Source organism: Ctenopharyngodon idella, chromosome 3 (genome assembly GCF_019924925.1).
Source record: "Ctenopharyngodon idella isolate HZGC_01 chromosome 3, HZGC01, whole genome shotgun sequence".
Classification (NCBI taxonomy): Eukaryota; Metazoa; Chordata; class Actinopteri; order Cypriniformes; family Xenocyprididae; genus Ctenopharyngodon; species Ctenopharyngodon idella.
The window spans coordinates 15,138,340-15,157,527 of NC_067222.1; the positions used below are offsets into that span (position 1 = coordinate 15,138,340).

The following is a 19,188-nucleotide window of genomic DNA, read 5'->3' on the forward strand; positions in this document are numbered from 1 at the left end:
CACTTCATAACATTAAGGTTAAATCACTGTAGTCACATGAACTATTTTAACGATGTTTTTACTACCTTTCTGGGCCATAAAAAGTGGTAATAACGTTGCAGTCTATGGAGGGTCAGAAAGCGCTCAGATTTCATCAAAAAGATCTTAATTTGTGTTCTGAAGATGAACGAAGGTCTTAGGAGTTTGAAACAAGATGAGGGTGAGTAATTAATGACAGAATTTTCATTTTTGGGTGAAACTAACCCTTTAAGTTACAGGGCATATAAAAATCTTTCCACCACTGGAAATCAGCTATTTGAACCAGTGTAATGTTCCGTGTCACTACGTTGTCTGTCAACGACATCATATCCGCATTACCCTCGATTTCCAGTTTTACTTCCGTAGAAACCCGCTTTAGTATATTATGTGTTTTATTAGACAGGTGAGCAACTGTTTGGATACTTTTTAATCGACAGAAAGCTACTCATTGTTATATAGCTCAACACGGTTAGTCTTATTGTTTGAATCGCTTGTTTTCTTGATTTACCGCAAGTATAACATGTTTGTACCACGCCTCTGAGACAATGCTATTTTGTCAATTGGCTAACATAGCCACAGTAACAGTAATACAGCACTTTCTCCATCTCCATCATATAATATTATATAATCAGATAACATAACTTTCAACACACTTAAATGTATTTTAGTATGATTGTTTTGACCAAGTAAAACAGTGCTGCATTACCCTGATTAAATTCAATTTTAATTTGTCAAGTAAAGTGACCTATATGATTAGTAAATCAGAACTCGCATCTATTTCATTAGAATGAAATAAAATAATGTTAATTTAAGTGATCAAATGGAACTGTAACAAAGTTCGGGGAAGAAGGAGGCGAACATTTAACTTAATTTTAATCGTAGCTTTTAATAGATTGCTTTCCATCAGCTGTGGAGGTGAAGACAACAACTCCCATGATTCCACACTCATTCACTGCCTCATCAAGCTACGCCTTTGTTTTGAATAAGTGACCTCTAGCAGCGAAAATTACACATTGTGCCTTTAAAGGCCTTATGTGGGGGTATTCCAGCAGTGTGTAATTTAATATTCCCTCTCAGGCTCTGAGTGATGCCGGTTTGGTCGCTGGGTTTGATATGACCACAGAAGCCGCTCTTTCAAAACTCTCCTATGTGCTGGAAAAACAAGACCTCAGTCCAGAAGAGAAGAAGGAGGTATGGAAAATGTCTCTTAAAAAATACATTTAAACCACATTTGGGTCAATAACATACACATTACCTGTTACGATCACCAGCTGGAGTGCCCTTGAGGGCCACCAGGGGGCACTCCACTCCATCACAGACTGTTACCATCCCATCTACATTCCCCAGCATCCTTTGCCCCATATCAGCACTGATTGTCTGCAGCTGTTTCTCATTAGCTTGTTCGCCATGTCTATAAAAAGCCTGGTTCATGCACTTACTCTTCGCAAAGCATTGTAAGTTTTATCATTTCTTTTTGTTGTTGATGATATTTTAAGAGATTTATTGACCTTGATTTGACCTTGTCTTTTTTTTTTTTTTTTTTTTTGCATGTTACTTGATTTGATAATAATTATTACCCATTTTAAATAACCTAATCAAACATGTTATTTGTTCATAAGATGCTGTGTCGTAATCTGCGTGGTGAGATGACCGCTGATCTGGACGGAGCAAAGCTTTCTCTCCGCGACAGTCGCTTTATTCAGATCTTGGCCAAGTCCCTCAACGTTAGCTGTAACGAGGTAATGTAACCTGCACTTTTTCTGTTTCTAACTTTGTTTTGTAATTTAAACAAACAGGGGTGTGTGATTATTAATGAACAAAAAAATAAAAATAAATAAATGAAATCCCAATTTTTCTTATTCATTGAATAAATGTAAAAATTTGACATAAAACATCATGCATACGTCTAATAAGGTTGGAAAAACATGCATGTATAAAAGTCCATTTAAAATCAATTTAAATGTAAAAATTCATTTTTGTCACTGCTGTGAACTTCCCACTGCACAGAATATGAAGAATATTTTTGGGATAGCTGTCCATGACAGTCCTAACCAGCCAAGATACAAAAGCAGATGCAGTGACCTGTCCTTATAAATGGGTCATTGAATCATTCACTCGTTCAAAATCACTGAATCATTTTGTAATGAAACTGCTGTGTTTCGTACAGTGTACATGAGGAGCTTTCGCACCGGAGGAAAGTTTTCATAGTTATAACTTTTGGAAGTACTGGCTTTTCTTCGCACCGCAGGAATGATTTTAGTTCTAGGAACTCCTTTTGGGGGGACTAAATTAGCTCCTACTTCAGAGTAAGGTCGAACCCAGCACGATAGGAATTACCAGTGACGTAAGTGTATGCTGATTGGCTGAACGCATGCCATACTGTACATACTTACTCCACGGATTACATATACTTTTACTCCCTAACATACAGAAAGCTAATGTTAGCATTTACCTGTCGCCTTTGTCTGCAGCATCGTGTTCTTCTCTTAGACTCAATGATATGTAGCACTGAAAGTTGTATGAGATTTCGTCTCTTAGCCCTCCTTTTTGCTCTTTTAGGTCGCATAACTTATATGTACGTCTACATAATAAAATGGCTCTAGGGGAAGATTCAGTTCAGGGATCACCCTGGTGGCTAGTTCCTATAACTGAGTTCCTATAACTACCTGGTGTGAAAGCCCCTATATAGTGTACACTCGTACTCAGGTTTGGTGCCCTGTATTTTAATGTAAACTATGATGATGTGATGAAGCATTCACAGGAGCTTGACGCCATACGAGATGCACTAACTCCCACTCTGGTCTGCGGTGCTGCTAAGATCGGAGACACTGACACTTTAAAGGCCATAAGGGAAATGGTAAGATATTGATACCTGTTTGGACACCCATTTTTGAAGATTAACACTACCTGTAAAAAGCAGAATCAAATAAATGCAGCCTATTCCAAACTTTTTACAGTTTGTGATAGTGTATGCCTGCAACTTTTTTGTTATTGAATATTTTTTATTATATTAAAAATGGTCCAGGAGCATGCAGACATGTCAGCTGTGCTGGTTTCCAGTATTAAATGCAGTTTAGCAAATCAAGATACTGGTTATGATTCATATCTTTCTATATAGGGCTCTGACTTGAACATGGCAGACTATGATGGCCGCTCTCCTCTCCACGTCGCTGCATGTGAGGGGCATCTGAATGTGGTGGAGTATCTGCTAAATGAAGGGGCTGATGTCGATGCTAAAGATCGCTTTGGTGATACACCACTTCACAATGCTGAACGCTTCAGGTAGTACTGGTTTAAGTGTCCAAATGCTTTTTGGGTCCACAAAAAGTAATTGCCATAATTTCAAAGTTTTGACTTAACTATTTGCTGTGTAATTTATACAGACAGTCTTTAAGGCGATCTAGACCACTGGTTTTAAACTGGAGGTTGCAAACCATCAATGAGTCACAGCAAGTCTGTTCTGATGCAACTCGCCAAATAATCATTCATAGTTAGCATTGCATTTACTCACACTCATTCCAAAACAATAGCTTTGCACTAATTCAGAGACAAAACTAATTTGTGACTTGACTATAAACATAAAATTGCATCTTAGGAAGATAGAAGTTCATTTGAGTAATATTAATTTGAAACCCAGTACTTGTATTTAAAAGTGTGATCAAATATTTTGTTTAAAAAAAATCCACTTGTTCTATCCTTCGTGGCAGAGGGACAGAAGGACGCATTAGTAAGCCTCATTCAAAGGAGCCTTCATATTGAGATAACCTTCGTCATGCTGCTGACGCATTTGGCCTTCGAAAGATGCAGCCTCTGATTTGGGACACAGCTAATATGACCTTCTTTCTTCCATTATACACAACAGGTGACCTGTAAGGTGAAGTCAATTAAACACATGTGACATTTTTCTATGTCTGTAGGCATGTGGACGTTGTAGAATTGCTGAGGAGGAATCGAGGTCATTTTTCCCAGGATGACATGGTTGATGCTGGAAGCAGGTCTCATTTACATACACACATATACAGAATACAGAAAAAAATAATTTCATGCCTTCAGTGACATTTTATTCTTATAACTGTATGAATGGAGATACTAGAGATTATTTGATGCATTCAGTGTTGCATTGGCTATAAAGAAGATGCTTCCTGTAAACCAGGAGTGTCCAAACTCAGTCCTGGAGGGCCACTGTCCTGCAGAGTTTAGCTCCAACTTGCCTCAACACACCTGCCTGGAAGTTTCTAGCATGCCAAGTGAGATCTTAGCTGTGTTTTACCCTCATTCACTATTCCCTACATTACTCCACTAATATATAGTATATTTGAAGCAGTGAATGAAAATGAGTGAGCGAATTCGGACACTGAGTGCACCGGAAGGGAGATGTGGCAATTCATTCGGCATGACCCTCACAATGAATTGAGTACATCAGTTGTACACTCATTATTGCAGTGCATTATGGGATTGAAGGAGTGCACTCAATAACATCCACTGTGGTTTCGGAGACCACTACACATGTCTGTCCCCTCGACTAGTGTCTTATTTTAAGGGTATAGGGGACAATTTCGGGCACAGCCCTTGATTAACTGGTTTAGGTGTGTTTGATTGGGGTTGGAGCTAAACTTTGCAGGACAGTGGCCCTCCAGGAGCAGGATTGGACACCCCTGCTGTAAACTTTTATTAATGGGCTTTTCTCACATTTAGCCACTAGACGTGAGGAGGATGAGTTCTTAAAACAGGCGGCTCAGTACCAAACAGGTAGGTAACAAAATCTTATCTAATATAATATATATATATATATATATATATATATATATATATATATATATATATATATATATATATATAATATAACACTATATTGCCAAAAGTATTGGGACACCCCCTCAAATAATTGAATTCAGGTGTTCCAATCACTTCCATGGCCAAAGGTGTATAAAATCAAGCACCTAGGCATACAGACTGCTTCTACAAACATTTGTGAAAGAATGGGTCGCTCTCAGGAGCTCAGTGAATTCAAGCGTGGTACCGTGATAGGTTGCCACTTGTGCAATAAGTCCATTCGTGAAATTTCCTCACTACTAAATATTCCACGGTCAACTGTTAGTGGTATCATAACAAAGTGGAAGCAATTGGGAACAACAGCAACTCAGTCATGAAGTGGTAGGCCACGTGAAATCACAGAGCGGGGTCAGCGCATGCTGAGGCACACAGTGCGCAGAAGTCGCCAACTTTCTGCAGAGTCAGTATCTACAGACCTTCGTGTGGCCTTCAGATTAGCTCAAGAACAGTGCGTAGAGAGCTTCATGGAATGGGTTTCCATGGCCGAGCAGCTGCATCCAAGCCTTACATCACCAAGTGCAATGCAAAGCGTCGGATGCAGTGGTGTAAAGCACACTGCCACTGGACTCCAGAGCAGTGGAGACGTGTTCTCTGGAGTGACCAATCACGCTTCTCTGTCTGGCAATGGTGGAGGAGATTATGGTGTGGGGTTGTTTTTCAGGGGTTGGGCTTGACCCTTAGTTCCAGTGAAAGGAACTCTTAATGCTTCAGCATACCAAGACATTTTGGACAATTTCATGCTCCCAACTTTGTGTGAACAGTTTGGGGATGGCCCCTTCCTGTTCTAACATGACTGCGCACCAGTGCACAAAGCAAGGTCCATAAAGACATGGATGAGTGAGTTTGGTGTGGAGGAACTTGACTGTCCTGCACAGAGTCCTGACCTCAACCCGATAGAACACCTTTGGGGTGAATTAGAGCGGAGACTGTGAGCCAGCCCTTCTCGCCAACATCACTGCCTGACCTCACAAATGTGCTTCTAGAAGAATGGTCAAAAATTCCCATAAACACACTCCTAAACCTTGTGGAAAGCCTTCCCAAAAGAGTTTGTTATAGCTGCAAAGGGTGGGCCAACTCCATATTAAACACTACGGATTAAGAATGGGATGTTATTAAAGTTCATGTGCACGTAAAGGTGTCCCAAAACTTTTGGCAATATAGTGTATATGTATGTATATATGGGTCACTGAAATGTCACTCTTTTTTCCATATCTAGTAATGTATTCAAAAAGAGTAAATTACATAAAAAATGTAACATTTCATGTAAATGTATTTTTCCATTTGATTATTCCATTTTTACTTGAATGCTGCTTTTAGGTATACCTACTGTGCCTGGAAATGTTAAAGCAGTTTATTTAATTTGCATCTATTGTTATTTTTTTCTATGCTGATGTTATCATTGCCTTCTGCAATAAAAATAAATGATTCAAGGAAAACAATTCAAAATAAATGTTATTTACAAAGGTGGATGTGTGAAATAGTGCAAGAATATGGATGTAGTATTGAGTAAGCTCATTCAACAGCATTTGTAGCAATTTAATTTTACAAACTAATCTCTATTGTTTATATACATTTAATTAATAATTATATAATTATAATAATAATTAATTGTAATTAATAACAAAAAAAAAAAAACTGCAAAAAAAGCTTAGAGATCTGGGCCCGTATTTATCAAGCCTCTGAGAATTACTCACAAGAACACTGCTAAGAATTGACTCAAGAGTAAAAAAATTCTTGGCTCAAAGCTGCGCTTAAAAGTTAGTTATCAAGCATCTCAAGTAATTTAAGTGAAGTGTAGGATTAAATCTTAAGTGTCAGTCTTAGAGATGATTCACGACACTTTGCTGTGCCACAAATGGGATTTTGGATGATTGTGAAGTGAAATCTGAAAGGTGAATATTGATTATTGAATTTTGAATGTGTGTGAAATGTTTGAAATTGAAATATTCACAGCTTAAATATACAACCATGTTGAATTTCAGCCTGCATTAAAATGCAAGCTTGGTTAATGCAATGCATTTGTTTTCAATTAGTGCAATTCAACAAGCTTTTTTGTTTCAAAAACATTTGGCATTAATTTTCTTCCACACACAATGTCATTTTCTGCAAAGATTCTCAGTAGATCTTTTTCTTCAAGTCTTGCTTTCAGACCCTGAATATTCCAGGAGAGAACTTTGAATTCTGATGCTGAACTAGAAGACGTCTGAAGACCCTCAAGCTTGTGCCAGGCTGCGGCCTTGACTTTCCATCCACCAAAGATCCTCTGACTCCAACTAATTCTCTCTCATCAAGACAACATCAGCAAAGATCACCGGGAGCCTCCACAAACTGCATCAGGACAGTTTAATTCAAATGGGCGAGGCATGCAAGTATCAAACTTAAGTCTCATTATTTGATACATTAAAGGCACACTATATAAGTTTTCACCACCAGAGGTCACATTTTCAAAACAATTACAAAGGTGAAGCTTGATGATGCTATGAAGAAGAGATGTTGATTTCACCATACAGAGAAGTATGAAATTCACAAATCATGTTCACGGATGAGGTAATGAATTGTTTTTTGTATTACCTGTATGTTTGATCACACTATTTTATGTCATCGTAATAAATTCACTGCAAGGAATGTGAAATTTAATGCTATATTGCTCTGTTACTGATATGTGACTATTTGGCATATGATTTGGTTGGTTAATAATAAATAATGCATATTAATATATATAATAATGCATATTTGCTTACCTGTCTATTAAAACATGCGAGAGCGGAGTCTCTGTCAAGTCCAAGTTTGCTGCGTAGTTCTCCTTCATCTCAAATGCCATGCCGCCGATACTGATCCTTGTTTTATTTTTCCGTTTGTGCCAAAGCCTGCTTGCCTCAGTTGATCTCATTAGCAGCTTACGTATAGCAGCACATTGAAACGGCCGCTAATGAGGCATCTATGTATATCTATCTCTATGGCTTCTACAAGTGGAAGGTGAGGATAGCTCGGAAATAACGTCACTGATTCAATTCGATTTCAATTTTCAAGGTCTCAATTCGATTTCGATTCTCGATTTGATTTTCGATTCGATTTTTAGATTTGATTCTCGATATTTTTTTTATTTTTTTTTTTATTCAATGAATACAATAAATTTTCACTGGCCCCACCACAAAAAATAAATAAATAAATAAATAAAATAATAATAAATTAATAAAATAGTTATTGTTTTTGTTGTTTTTGACCCATGTATAGCCCACCTATATTGTAATGAATAATGTTATGACACCCAATATTTTAGATACCAGTGAAATTTAACAATTCTTGATTCCATTTAAGACAGCTAAAACTACTAATATAAATTTCAAAGATTATTAAAGACAAGTAAACTGTCATTAATTAAAAATAAATAAATAAATAATTAAACTACAAGCAATAGCACAAATAAACACTGTATATAATCTTCACTGTACAAAATAAATAAAGGTTAATCCTTATTAAAGTTACAAAAACATTATTTAGTGAAGAACAGAGTGATTTTCTCTTTAGTTTGATTAACATTAAAACACAGACAGCTTCTGGAATTTTAGGTGTCTGTCACTTTAAAACTAATGCACTGAGACATACAGTAATGACACGCATGCGTTCTTTCTCTACTGTTTACCAAAACCGTAACCGACTATGTTTACCGCGATACTCGCAAAGGCGGAGATTTTGAGATAAATTTGTGTAAATTTGTCCGTTTAGACGCAATGACAGGTAAAAGGGAATTAATTTTCTTATTTGCACGCTGTCGGAGGCGCGCAGCTCTGAGCTCTTCGGGTGTGTGTGACGCGCACACAAAACTTGTCACAGCGCGCGCGAGTTCTCTTTCACTTGAATGCTTATATTGGCAAAGCTTGAAAACGCGTGCAAATGATAAACTTTAATGACCATGCAGCGCTGGCTCGATCGAGAAACCGACAGTTCCTTCAGCTGTCCGGAATGTCTTTCACGCTGAAAGGCGCAGCTGCATCCGCCATGTTCAGCACTGAATGAGTGAGACCGGCCCCGCTGTGATAAATAAGAGGATGACATCTAGTGGAGAAGTCTAGTAATATGATTAACGTCAATCAGATATTATGTCCAATATTTGCAAAAATATGAAAAAAAATCGATACGTGGCTTTTGAAAATCGATATCGTATCGACCGCGTTTTAAAAAAACGATTAATCGAAAAATTGATTTTTTTTGCACAGCCCTAATTAACAAATCCTTGGGAACTTTTGGGATAATGTAAGTACACAACTTGAGCAAGTGGTTTTGGGATGTTTTATTACAAAAAATCTTACATCGTAAAAGCGATCATATCATTCCAATTTTGAGGACCCTTCAATGGCTGCCTATTAAATTCAGAATTGATTTTAAAATCCTTTTATTTGTTTATAAATCTCTACGTAATCTCGCCCCAATCTATTTATCTGAATTGCTGCAACCATATACTCCATCCTTGTATATACTTGTGGAAAAATCTGCCTTTAGAAATCAGGTTAGCTCTTTCCCTGACTACTTTTAAGTCTCTCCTAAAAACGTACTTGTTTTCCATGGATTATAATTAATCTTCTTCTATGGTTCTTGCCGTGTTTTTATGCTGTTAAGTGTCTATACCTTGTTTTATTTATTTATTTATTTTTTTAAACTGTGTTTTAGCTGTGTTGTTGATTCTATATCTTTTATTTCTTCTTTCTGAAGCTCTGTACAGCACTTTGGTCAGTTGTGTGACTGTTTTATTAGTGCAGATATAAATAAACTGAACTTGAACTTACATATTGTGCCTTTAATCGTTCCTGCCCCTTTTAAAGAAGGGCGTGTTAAACTAAGAAACTGATGGTTTGCTCAAGGCTGTTGATCTGCTGAATTTTAAACAATGTTATAACTTCTTGCTTTCCTGTATTCTGCTTCAGCTCTCTTTGGTAAACTGTATGCATGTGTGTGAGTGTTAGAGTAGTTTCAGTGTTTAGTTAATAAAGTCTTGTTCGTGTCACACGTAAAGTTGTCCGTGTTTCATGCTCATATACTGGAGTCCCTAATCATGCAGATTTTGACTACATGCTCTCGGGCAGGGGTGGGCAAACTCGGTCCTGGAGGGCCGCTGTCCCTGCAGAGTTCAGCTGCAGCCCTGATAAAACTCACCTGCGTGTAATCCTGAAGATCTTGATTAGCTGGTTCAGGTGTGTTTGATTAGGGCTGGAGCAAAACTCTGCAGGACAGCGGCCCTCCAGGACTGAGTTTGCCCACCCCTGCTCTAGGGGATCCAAATATTTATATGAGTTATAATTAGCTCAACGGAAATATGAATAATTAATTTGCTACACTAAGCAAATAATATATATTTTTTTATCACAATTTACAGAAAACATTCAGTGTGTCTTTTTTATTCAATAAAGACAATCATCTGAATCTACTTGACTCATCTTTAATGAACTCCTACACACATCTCACATGTGGTTACCCTCGGCTGTGTTCCCCTTCAGCTCCCTACTACAACAAAATATACAACAATTGTTCCTATTGTCACATCCTTTCTCTCTTTGTTTAATATTTTTATAGTATATTAATATAGAATATATATATTAATATAGTTTTACACCCTTTTCATCTTTTAATTGTCGAGGTTTCTTTACTAAACGTCCTGCTTTTGTGAAAACAGATGGGACTGTACAGCGCTTTACATCTCATTCTCCATATTGCTGGTGAGTTGTGACTGAACGTCAGCGGTTTCTGCGTTTCTGTTTCACTACCTTTTGTTTTGTTTGGTTAGAGTCTCTAGGGGTCATTCCATGCTCCCTTCAGAGATGTTCCCTGTTTCTCTTTATAACACCTCCAGAATCCAGCTGGACACTGTAGGATCTCGAGTCGATGGGCTTCTCGACTGTGCACTTTCTCCAGATCTTTTGAGGCTCAAATGCTTGTATTCTCACAGAGTCACCTTGTTTTAGTGTGTCTGAGTCTCTGGCGGTTCTGTTAAAGTTTGTTGGTGTTCATACTGTGACGAGATTCAGTGTGTCAAAAAATCTGAAAACACATGAGAGGATTCACAGCAGAGAGAAGTGCGGAAAGAGTTTCACTATTAAAAGTCACCTGAAGAAACACATGAAGATCCATGCAGTGGAGAAACCACATCACCACAGTCTGAGATCACAGTATGTATTAATAATAAATGAATATATATATATATATATATATATATATATATATATATATAACACAGAGTTTTTCATTTCAAAAGCATTTCTAAATTCAGTTTATATTTCTAACAAAAATGGTGAGAAGTGGTGAAAAAACGGAGCTACCACCAAATCCAAACATTATCATTTCTAACTTTCTCTCCCTATGTGGTGATGTGTACATCTCTAAAACCTGACACATGGACAATACTCAAACTAAATAGAAATATAATACAAATATATGCATGCACATATTAATAATAATTTGCTGTCAGTTGGTAACAGCCTGTTTGTGAGCCACCAAGTGGCAGTTTTATGTAACTTCAGCAGCTCTGTGACCAAAATCATGAATCTTATTGGTTTGTCAGTATATTTCAGAGTGCAGTGAAGAGATTACATCACTTCTGTAAAAACAATGAATGACACATTATTTACTGTTGTTGTTTTCATAAAAGTACATTTACTCGTTTTACATGTAGGTATATTTTAGTCAGAGTTATCGCTCTTCGTCTGCTGGAGCTCATTCTATAAAGTTGAACAGAGACTCACTCGCTCTCAGGACAAGCATTTAAAGGGTTAGTTCACACAAAAATGACATTTCTGTCATTAATTACTCAACCTCATGTCGTTCCACACCTGTAAGATCTTTGTTCATCTTCAGAACACAAATTAAGATATTTTTGATGAAATCTGATTCATCAGAGACAGTAATATAATCAACACTTTCAAGGTCCAGAAAGGTACTAAAGATATTGTTAAAACAGTCACGTGACTGCAGTGGTTCAACCTTAATGTTGTGAAGAGACAAGAATACTTTTTGTGCGCAAAAAAAAATGACTTTATTCAACAATATCTTCTCTTCTGTGTCATTCTCATATGTTGTTTGTGTCCAGTGCTTCCAGATTCTACGTCAGAACTCTGACTCATTATTGGCCAAAGCTGGTCACATGATCAGCACGATGTGTGTGATGCTGACGCAAGAGCCGACCAATAATGAGTCGATGTTCTGATGTAGAACCTGCAGCGCTGGATGTAAACAACATACCTCTTGGGTTTCATCAAAAATATCTTAATTTGTGTTCTGAAGATGAATTAAGGTCTTATGGATGTGGAACAACATGAGGGTGAGTAATAAATGATTGAATTTTCATTTTTGGGTGAACTAACCCAAAAAAAAGTCCTTTTCAGATTTAATCTCAAGAGTTCCATGACAGTTTTATAAGTATTTGCAGATTCATTCTCGGATAAGCACTTTTGTGACTCTCACTGGAGTGATCTAGGATAGAGATGATTCTGATGCATTCAGCAACACTAAGAAGGAAAAGTGAGCACCGTTAGACCATCATGATTCTCCCCTGACTCACTGAAAGATGTGTGGCAAACAGAGCTTGAGTGTAACTTTGATGAAGACCAGTGGTGCTCTATATAAGATTGTTTTTACCTCAATATCCTTTAACAAAATTACAGGACGGACTTATGAATTCCTCACCTCACTTTGTCAGAGTAAAATGTATCCACATGTATCACCTATAGATGGATCAATTATGCACATCTTCTGGGAATGTAGAAAACAAACATTTTTGGGAAGAGGTTCGCCCACCATTGGTGGAAATGCTTTAATAACTGCATGATCATATTTTTGAGCATAGCTGAAACTGTATTTTTTTTCTTTTAAATGTAATTTCTACTGTTATTACTTATTTACTTTTAATATTATGACCATAATTGTTCTTCCATCTGCTGCTGTTTCTATTGTTTTTTTTCTATATAAAAATATCAAAACTAATAAAAAGACAACAGAAAAAAGATGAAGTGCATGTGGAGAGCCTTTTCTTGGCACTGGGTGAAAATGCAGTACTTGATTTAACAATAAAAAGAAAAAAAAACAAAAAACAACAGCTGATTTTATAGTCTCGTTGTATTGCTGGGCATTTGTCATTACAATCAACACAACTAGACAATAATTCATGTTAAAAGATTTATTAGGAAGCAAAAGCTGTATCAGTGTCTGTCCACTAGAGGACAGAAGAGATCAGACATTAAGATCAGCAATATAGCAATAATATTCATCAATCACATGCTTATGAAACAAATAATAATAAAACACAAGAAACACCACAATGTGGTATCATGACACTGAGTATTAAATATATATATTTTTTTTTGAGAAGTACAATAAGGCTACTGTAAGTGCTTCAGCATGAATATAAAGGCACTTTAAATTCAAATATTCATTAATAACATGCTTCTGAAAAAAATAATAAAACACAAGAAACACCACAGTGGTATTATGCAAAATGTTTTTCCATTTTTTTTTTTTTTTTGAGAAGTACAATAAGGCTACTGTAAGTGCTTCAGCATGAATATAAAGGCACTTTAAATTCAACTCACATTTACAATCATTCAGATAAGATGAAGATGAACAGAATGATATATATATAAATAAAAGATTGTCAACGTAAGTAGTTGGTTATAATTATTGTTATTTTTACAATAATACTGTCACTTACAGTGAAGCTGAATAACACTGAATGGTCAAAGCTGTTAGTCTCATTCACACTAATGAACTTCTACACATGAAGAGAAGGTCATGTGATCTCAAAGACGTGTGATTAGTTCTGAACATGAACGTTAATCTGGCACTGGTGTTAATTACATAAAACAGCAAATTCAAATGCTGTGGTAAAACATAAAAATCATATTCCTGTCGATAATCACAGAAAATCAAAGCTGTGAGAGTCACACTAGTATTATGTTAACAGTGGTACAGGTATGAAGTGTAACATTAGAAAGTGTTTGATTACTGTGTTTCTGGGTTCATATAAAACCACAGAAGCTTTTTACATGCAGGTTCATCATCTCAACAGACACGGCTTCATTTCTCTCTTTCACTGGACGGATTCTAGAGGCTTATGAAAGCAGAAATGTGTTTTTGTTGTTGTAGCTGGAGATGAAGTGTTGATGTCAGAGTGATTGACACTGGTGGGCGTGTCTTATCTCATTAAAGTAAACTCTCCTGCTCATTCACTCCATCCAGATCCTCTTTCAGCAGCGGCATCAGTACAGTCACCGATTCATTCTCTCGTTTTTCTGTGGAATCAGTCAGAAAATACACAGACAATGGCAAATTAAAAAGATGTACTGATCTGGATTTAGTCATATTATATGAGACATCACAACTAAAGTCAAGCATTTACATGTATAAAATCATTTAACAGACTGTCAGAAGTTCATCTCACTTATTTGACAAGTTCAATATTTATTGTACTTGTGAACTCGTGCATCTAAACTAAAATGTAAAGTTCATTTAAACTGTTTGAAATCTGAAAACTGAATGAAAAAACTAAACTGAATAAAAACTAAAGTGAATGAAGCCACATCTCACACATCAAATCATGATCACACTTTAAAGATATTCAAACAACAGAATCTCACCCTTCATCAATGGTTTCCTCTCCTCTTCTTTTGGGACGGCGGCACATAGAAACAAAGAAATACAAGGAAAGTGTCGCCATTAAACCAAGTGTGGTTTTGCACTTAAAAACAATGAATGTGTGTTTGACATTACTACATAATCATCATTCAGACAGTTTGCTGTTTCTGGTGAGAAGAAAACTTTATACGTTTTTCCTTTATCTACAGAGCACTGATATAAATTCATTGAGGTGATGCAGCAACTTAAATCATTTTGAAACTTTAATCATTAATTCATCATTATAGATTCAGCATTATATATAGGGTGAATTCAGGTGGATTGGGACACTTTTTGCCATTGAGATGACTTGGAAAAAGTGTCCTAATCAACCTGAATTCATTCATTCATTCATTCATTCTTTCATTTTCTTTCTTTCTTTCTTTCTTTCTACACACACACACACACACTTCCATAGTTTTCCATATCGGGACATAATAAAAAATAAAAAAAATCATCTGGTCTTTGGTAAGTACTAAAATTTGGAAAATAAAGCCTCAGATGAACAACACCACATGACATATTACACTGTCATTATTTATTTAAAAGCACAATATGTAAGATTATTGGATTAAAATATCCAAAAACCACTAGAACAGTGTTGTATATTTTGTTGACTCGTGTACATTATCCCAAATGTTTCCAAGAATGTTTAAATCCATAGAAATAAGCGCATCCGTACGTCGCCTACCAATGACATCATACCCGTGTTACCCTTGGTTTCAGAGGATATTTATTTGTAGAAACCATGGAAACACCAGAGATGCTTTAATATATTCTGTGTTTTATTACACAGGTGAGCAACTGTTTGTTTGGATACATTCATTGACAGAAAACTCATTGTTATATAGCTCAACACAGTGAGTCTTATCTTGATTTCTTGATTTACCGCGAGTACCATGTTTTACCATGACTAATATTGATCTCTTACTGCAGTGTGTAACAAGTGTCTCATAACAGCCGCCGAGCGAACATAGAGTAACATTATAACAACCTTTAACACACAAATGTGTCTAATATGATAAACAGCGCTGCGTTATCACACATACACATGACCGGAAGAAGCAGAAGTGACAACTGCGGCATAATAAAAGCTCCACTGCTCTCGAGACGTGTGTCACACTCGTCTCTCATTAGCAATCTCTTCAGCAGTCTCGTTCCGCCTCAACGGCTTTCATTCACACCCTGCTTCATACTACAGTAATGTTAATAAATCTTTAATACATTAGCTCATCCATGAACATGATGTCCTGTCCCGATTCTTAACAGCACATGTGATCACCTCTGTAAAAGCAGGAAGGAGGAAGATTATTCACACGTGTTTGAAACAGACACCAATCTTCCCAGGAGTGGACATCCCAGGAAATTCTCCCCAAGATCAGACCGTGTAACGCTCAGAGAAATCACAGATAACCCAACAGCGACACCTCAGACTCTACAGGCCTCAGTTAACATGATAAATGATGAAGTTCATGAATAATAATTTAACGGCCCAGAGTCAATTATTCTTATACTACGGTTACCACACCTCAAGACACTGTTCTGATGGTGTATTTCAAGACATTTGTCAGGTTTTTGTCCTTAAAACACTCTAATTTCTTATGCATCTCATCCCAAGTCTCTGTTGCTAATTCCAAAATGTCATTTCAGAGCTAGTAACAGAGGCTTGAGCCTTGATAGCAGAATATAATACAGTTATTAACACAGTGAGAGACAGAATTAGCCTACCTGAGTCTGTGTGTCTCTCATGGCAGCAGTGTCTCTACTAATAGTGAAACTGTAAGTTTATCTACCTCAAGAACCACACAGTTATTACCTCACTGGTGAGAAATGTCATGAAGCTTTTAAGTTGCTAAACTATTTTACTGATTTGTCAGAGCAGCGCTGACAACACGTTTCTGTGTGAGTGTGTGTCCGTACTGTATGTGTGTGTTTGAAAGAGAGAGAGTGAGTATACGCTTTCAGGACACAATAAAATGTATTGTGGCAAAACCATGACAATAATTTGTCGTTTTCATTCTCTTGTTTACTATATTTATTAGCTTGGTCGGTGTCGTTGTGGGTTTTGTTTCTATTGCGGATGAAGGCTGTAAGGACCTACTGAAATAACAGAAAACATCTGGCAAAGTGATATGGAGCAAAGAACAAAAGAAAATATTTTGAAAAATGTTTGGTCCAAACAACATTGGACACCATTATATGGAAGAAAATAAAAAAAACTTTAGTGGTCCATAGAAATTCATACCCAATGTATACAAAGGGGACATTATCACGATATAAACCTGAGGAGCTGCACTGCCGCCCACTCTCATGTGAACAGGGAGTGGTTTTTGTTGTTTTTTTTTGTTTTTTTTTGGAGATTTGAAGCTTTGTTTCCCCATACTTTTAATGGATGGACAGAAATCTTGTGATGAATAAAAGTCTTGTGGGTTCGGGACGACACAAGGGAATTTTTGGCTGAACAATCCCTTTAAGAATCCCTTTAAGAATCCCTTTAAATGGCTCTCAAACTGACGTACGCGAACAAAATGCTGAGTTAAAATAACATAAAAACTGAACATGTTTTTCTAGCAGGTTTAATTCTGTAAAAACACGACATTCAGTCAAATGACCTCATCTTTCGCAGTCAAAACTGACAGCAACCACGGCAGTATCGCGCTGCTGTTCTCGACAGTAGAACTCACTTTGTGAAAGTGTGGATTTAACATTTACTAGCATGGAGAACAAATATAGACAGACTGCATATAGATTTAAGATTAAATCTCTCTTGGATACAAAAAGATACTCTTTGGTGAGTTATTGTTTTTAATTTTGATCATATTATACAAGCAAGAATGCAATGTTTCCCGAATATCCACACAATTTCAAATGTGACATTGATTTTCTACAACAGTTCAACAAACAAAAGGGTAATATTAAGTGATGTACATTTTAAACAGTATTGTCAGTATTTTTGCTCTATTTTGCAAGGAAAGCCACAGCAGAACTGCAGCAAACAAGCTGTGTTTCGTGAACAAATCTGTGGCTTTGAACGAATCGTCAACGATTCAATGATCCATTCATAAATACAGCCGCTTGCTTTGATACTGAAAGAATGAATGACTTGATTCACTCATAAAAACAGTGACTACTGGTGGTTTTAATGTAATATTTAAAAGTATCACTTTGTTTTTATCATCATTGTATTTATTGAATTGTTTTAAGCATTATTTATTTTATAAAGATATTTATAAAGGTAAAAAATGCACTGGAAAAATCGATTTAAGAGGGCAAATATTGTCCCTTAATGGAAATGTGTAACTGCAGTCTAAGTGGAAAAGAGAGGGTACACAGAAGGATGTTAAATCCCTGTAGCGTCTGGACCAATCAGACACACAATTATTCATTATATTTAATGAATTACCCATAAACTCACTCTATCGAAGTTCTGTGAACCTATCCCCCTAAAACTGCAACTAGCATCCCAAACGTAGCTAACACACAGGCAGAACTAGACAGTTTTAATTCAACTTGGAGAGACATGCAAGTATGAAACTTAGTCTCATTATCTGATACATTGAGTATCCTTACCCCTTTTAAAGAAGGGTGTGTTAGAACTAAACTGATGGTTTGCTCAAGGCTGTTGATCTGCTGAATTTCAAACAATGCTGTAACTTCTTGATTTCCTGTATTCTGCTTTAGCTCTCTCTTTCTCTTGGTAAACTGTATGCATGTATGTGTGTGAATGTTAGAGTAGTTAAGTGTTTAGTCTAGTTAATAAAGTCTTGTTCATGTCACATGTAAAGTTGTCCATGTTTCATGCTCATATACTGGAGTCCCTATTCATGCAGATTCTGACTACATGCTCTGAGTAGTACTGTACATAAGATTGTTATTTCCCATAACCTGGAAATGAACATTTCTTAGAATTTATAAACAATTAACACTGTGTTCATTGGACAACAGGTTAATTGATTGTAATATTAATTTTATTACATTAAGTTAATTTTGTTAACTGATCCAAATATTTATAATTAATTATAACTAGTTATGATTAATTATTCCTATTTATTTTGAGCTAATTTGCTACATCCCTCAGGGGGTACGACACTCTAGAAAGTTTGAGAACCACTGAAAAGGGATCTGTAGATTTGCACAAGTGCTACTGCTAAGAGTGCAATGTCAATACAACCTTGATTCAAATTTTTCATAAGCTTGAATGAATTGGTCTAAAGAGAAAATAGCTATCAAAATTATTGTTGGTAACTGTAGCTTGACTAAAAGTAATGACTAAGACTTGACAAAAATGATGACTTTTTGTCAACTAAAACTAGACTAAAATATGAAAGACAAAAATGACAAAAATGTGACTAAGACTAAGGAGCATTTTCATCTGAAAATCAAAATTAACACTGCAATACACACAACAAACATACAAATTTTGTTGATCTTGATTTTTTTAAAGATTTTCTTTTACGCTAAGGTTGTGTTCACACTTGTCATGTTTGGTTCGAATAAAACGAACCCTGGTGCGATTGCTCTGTTAGTGCGGTTCATTTGAGCATGTGTGAACGCTGCCATACGAACCCTGGTGCGCACCAAACAAGCGGACCGAGACCGCTGAAAAGATGGGTCTCGGTCCACTTCCAAACGAACTCTGGTGCGGTTCGAATGATATATGAACGCAACATGAACCAAAGA

General features: G+C 36.4%; 3 protein-coding genes across 22 annotated transcripts in view; 2 read left to right on the plus strand and 1 right to left on the minus strand.

Moving 5' to 3' along the window:
• LOC127508056 (60 kDa lysophospholipase-like) overlaps positions 1-10,005 on the plus strand; it is a 90,417-nt gene extending 80,412 nt beyond the window's left edge. For all 3 annotated transcript variants that reach the window (XM_051885629.1, XM_051885628.1, XM_051885630.1), the window contains 7 exons: positions 1,096-1,209; positions 1,638-1,757; positions 2,771-2,875; positions 3,137-3,300; positions 3,936-4,013; positions 4,714-4,767; positions 6,989-10,005. In XM_051885629.1, the coding sequence (XP_051741589.1) occupies positions 1,096-1,209; positions 1,638-1,757; positions 2,771-2,875; positions 3,137-3,300; positions 3,936-4,013; positions 4,714-4,720 (588 nt within the window). In that variant the 3' untranslated portion in view covers positions 4,721-4,767; positions 6,989-10,005. The remainder of the gene's footprint in view (positions 1-1,095; positions 1,210-1,637; positions 1,758-2,770; positions 2,876-3,136; positions 3,301-3,935; positions 4,014-4,713; positions 4,768-6,988) is intronic.
• Positions 1-19,188, plus strand: part of LOC127508063 (uncharacterized) — a 292,618-nt gene that overhangs the window by 180,530 nt on the left and 92,900 nt on the right. The window lies entirely within an intron of this gene.
• The window catches only part of LOC127508050 (uncharacterized), a 383,187-nt gene that overhangs the window by 159,598 nt on the left and 204,401 nt on the right, over positions 1-19,188 (minus strand). The window contains exons 22-23 of one of the 17 annotated variants that reach the window (XM_051885606.1): positions 14,472-14,495; positions 13,001-14,126 (exon numbers count right to left, since the gene is read on the minus strand). The exons of 15 other annotated variants lie outside the window; for them this stretch is intronic. In XM_051885606.1, coding sequence (XP_051741566.1) covers positions 14,038-14,126; positions 14,472-14,495 — 113 coding nt within the window. In that variant the 3' untranslated portion in view covers positions 13,001-14,037. Of the gene's footprint in view, positions 1-13,000; positions 14,127-14,471; positions 14,499-19,188 lie in introns of those variants that run through there. One more of the 17 variants, XM_051885605.1, reaches the window with a different exon arrangement.